At 46.0% G+C, this 3200-nt stretch overlaps 1 protein-coding gene across 1 annotated transcript; it reads left to right on the forward strand.

Moving 5' to 3' along the window:
- The first annotated feature begins 1427 nt into the window (after positions 1–1427).
- On the forward strand, positions 1428–2510 carry LOC135387281 (sushi, von Willebrand factor type A, EGF and pentraxin domain-containing protein 1-like). Its single transcript, XM_064616556.1, has one exon. It carries the CDS (start codon positions 1428–1430, stop codon positions 2508–2510), a length of 1083 nt encoding a protein of 360 aa, XP_064472626.1.
- The last annotated feature ends 690 nt before the right edge of the window (positions 2511–3200 follow it).

Here is a 3200-nt window from a genome sequence, read left to right on the forward strand (position 1 = left end):
ACTCTGCTGCCATTTCCAGATGTTCTGAAAATAAGTATTCTTCCACGTTCTGCTTCTTTATTTTTTGTTTCTATCTAACATTATACAACGCGCATTACGTCGCTTAACAGTCGCTACAAAAATTCGCGGGCAAGTTCTTAGTTTAGGGGACCTTTGGTGAAACCGGGTCACATGTTCTCATCGACGACCGCATCCTCATTCCTCACACAGAGAACAAAAATGGATCCAACCAGATTTACGCGTGCCATCACCTTGTTCCACACGCTATGAGTAGGAACTCAGAATTCTGAGCAGCAGTACAGCAAAGAAAAGCTTGGTAAAAGCTTTCAGAGCTGACTCATCACATTTTGATTCTGCGTTGGGCAATTGCTGATGTGTAGCCGTGCCCGGCGCGCGATATGTGATGTACAAATTCACTTTCTCGTCTCCCCACGCCTCTTTCCATTTTCTTTCCTCTTCACCTCACGCTTTTCTTTCAGGTTTCTTACACGTTCTTCTGCTAAAAGACAGAACCTGCATAAAAGGAAGTCTCCCTGAATTGTGGTCATGGTACTGGAAAGCGGTACCTGAAGGTCGTATGTATCATTTATGCTTCTAACTTACTTTTGTCCGCGTCTTTCGCTGCAGTAAAGCTGACAAAGTGGGCTTGCGAATATGGGGCTCGCACATAGTGGTCCAATATTGAGCCTGGTTGCATTTACATTGAGGCCACATGGGCAGCCGATATTAGACCAATATTGTCAATCCAGCAATATTGGTGCGCTGCTGTTGCGGTTTCGTTTTGCTGTTTTTTTTTTTTTTTTTGCCCTATAAGAACATTGAGAATAAGATTTTCTTTGAATAAGGGAAAAAAAATTCGCAAGATAGAGCACGAAGTACACATTGACTCTATTGATGCTGTCACATGTCACGCATGACCTTATAACACAAAGCCACAAATTATCTTTCTCATTAACGTGCCAAGTAAGCTCACTACAAATCTACAAGAGCTACACAAACGCATTTGCTCATCTTTATGTTGGTGAAGTGCGGGAACGTTGATAGTAGTCAGGTAATGACGCAATTTCGTTACAAACACCTTACACACTGTTGAGGCACTTTATGTTGCGTGGGGAGCTCATGTTTTGTAGAACGCTGCCTCTGGAAAGGAAAAGCGAGTATTTTTATACACACTCAAAGCACACGGCTTATATATATTCTGTACGAAGTACAGTGAAACATAGGTTTTGTCATTCATTGTAAAACCTTTCGTACACGCTTGATAATCATGCTGATCAGAGGTTTTATATATACCTAGTCTTCCGAGCCGCTGTACAACAATTGTATTTTTTTCTGTGGGGAAGAAGAAGACGAAGACGTAGGAAGAAGACAGACCACGTACCATGGAATTACCAGCGCAGCATATTCTTCCGATGTTTCGCGAAAACATGTTTTTTGCATGCACCGGCATTCTGCTATTTTTCACTGACAGCATCGAGGCGCTTGCAAATGGGAGATGTAGCGCCGAGGACGATACAGCTCACGCAACGTTTTCCAGCTTGAACGAGTACAAAGACTTCTTCGATGATGGTGATCAAGCAAACTACACCTGCCAACCCGGACACAGAACGAACAAGGTACCGAGGTACAGAGAAGCTGTCTGCCGAAACGGTGTGTGGATATATGGAGCGGGCAACGACAATCTACAGTGTCGTCCACTCAACTGTGGCTACCCTGGCAACATCAACCATGGCACCGTCATCGAATCCGTGTTCACTTTCCCGAACTCAGTAACGTTTAAATGCGATCGAGGCTACCGTATTGAGAAGAATGTAAAAATGTATTGCCAGTCAGACGGAAAGTGGTCGCCGCCGGAACTGCCGAACTGCGCACGGATCCAATGTGTGCAGCTCACCGCACCAGCGAACAGTAAGATTGAGACAATCGATAGGGACTTTGGGGGAGTAGTGCGTTACACCTGCAACCCGGGCTTCAGTGCTGTCGGCAACGTTGAACGTCACTGCGAAGGTCAGGGTACATGGAGCGGAACTGAGCCCACGTGTGAGGAAGTCAAGTGTCCTCCGCCACTGGCCCCCAACCATGGTACGTTTTCTGGCACTGACACCCGTGTCGGATCGAAAGTGACGTACACATGCGACGCCGATGGCTCAACGCAGACAGTAGTGTGTCTCATTGAAGGGTTTTGGTCACAGGACCCCATAGCCTGCCCTGCTCCAATTACACAGGGACCCTCACGGACGGAGAGTACAACAAAAACAACTTCCGCACAACCTACCTCAGCCGCTACCAAGGGGGAAGGACCGCATCCTGTGGAGTCGACGACAGGGACGGATTCTGAAACTGAAAAGCAGTCGTCAAGCAACTGGGGCGTTGTGCTAGTGCTCATTGTGACAGTGACCTTGGTAGTCACTGGAGCTATATTGTTCATCTATTATTGGTTCAGCGGGGCAGAAATCCCAGGGATGTCTGTTAATAGACAAGGTCTACTTACACCTTCACATAATGAATGAACTGTTAAAAATATGACATAATGAGAACCATAAAAATGTTAACAATTGATTCCTTCGTTCCTCTGTTCGTTCGTTGATTCACTGTTCCTTCTACACGTTCCTAGCACATCATCGCGAGTGACATCGTTCTCTCCCAGTGATGTGGTGAATACGGAGGGCGTACGACATTTTTGTGGCCCTATGCCGTTCATAACTCCCACAAAAGCTGCGTACGCCCCTTCCCGCGTTCTGATAAACCCAAGGGAGAGGACGTTAGCGAGGAGCGTAATATACGGTGAAGCTCTGTTTTCAGAGTATATGTGTATTACCAGCGCAGCTATTTGGCATCAACTTTATTTCAAGATGATGAATGGGGAATTTCATCGCGAGGAGTTAGACTTTAATCCTTTACAACAAGGATCGCTACGTGTACAAAATGGTCAAAATAATTTATATTGGGGGCAGAGCGTCGGTGAGCTGGATTTCGCCATCGGCCAAGCAGTTTTTTTTATAGAGTGAAGGGTGCAGGTAATTTGGGTTGATTAAATGATTGCATCAATCACGTGACTGTTCACGCACAGCGCCAAACTCCGCTCTCGCGTTCTTTGTGTGGCGCTTTCTTTCTCCTTTTTTACAATCTTGTAAACACCGCAGTCTGCTAAGAATGTGGCGTTCTTGTGCTGCGTATATGGTGTACGGTGATTCGTGGCT

This window comes from Ornithodoros turicata, chromosome 1 (assembly GCF_037126465.1).
Source record: "Ornithodoros turicata isolate Travis chromosome 1, ASM3712646v1, whole genome shotgun sequence".
Classification (NCBI taxonomy): Eukaryota; Metazoa; Arthropoda; class Arachnida; order Ixodida; family Argasidae; genus Ornithodoros; species Ornithodoros turicata.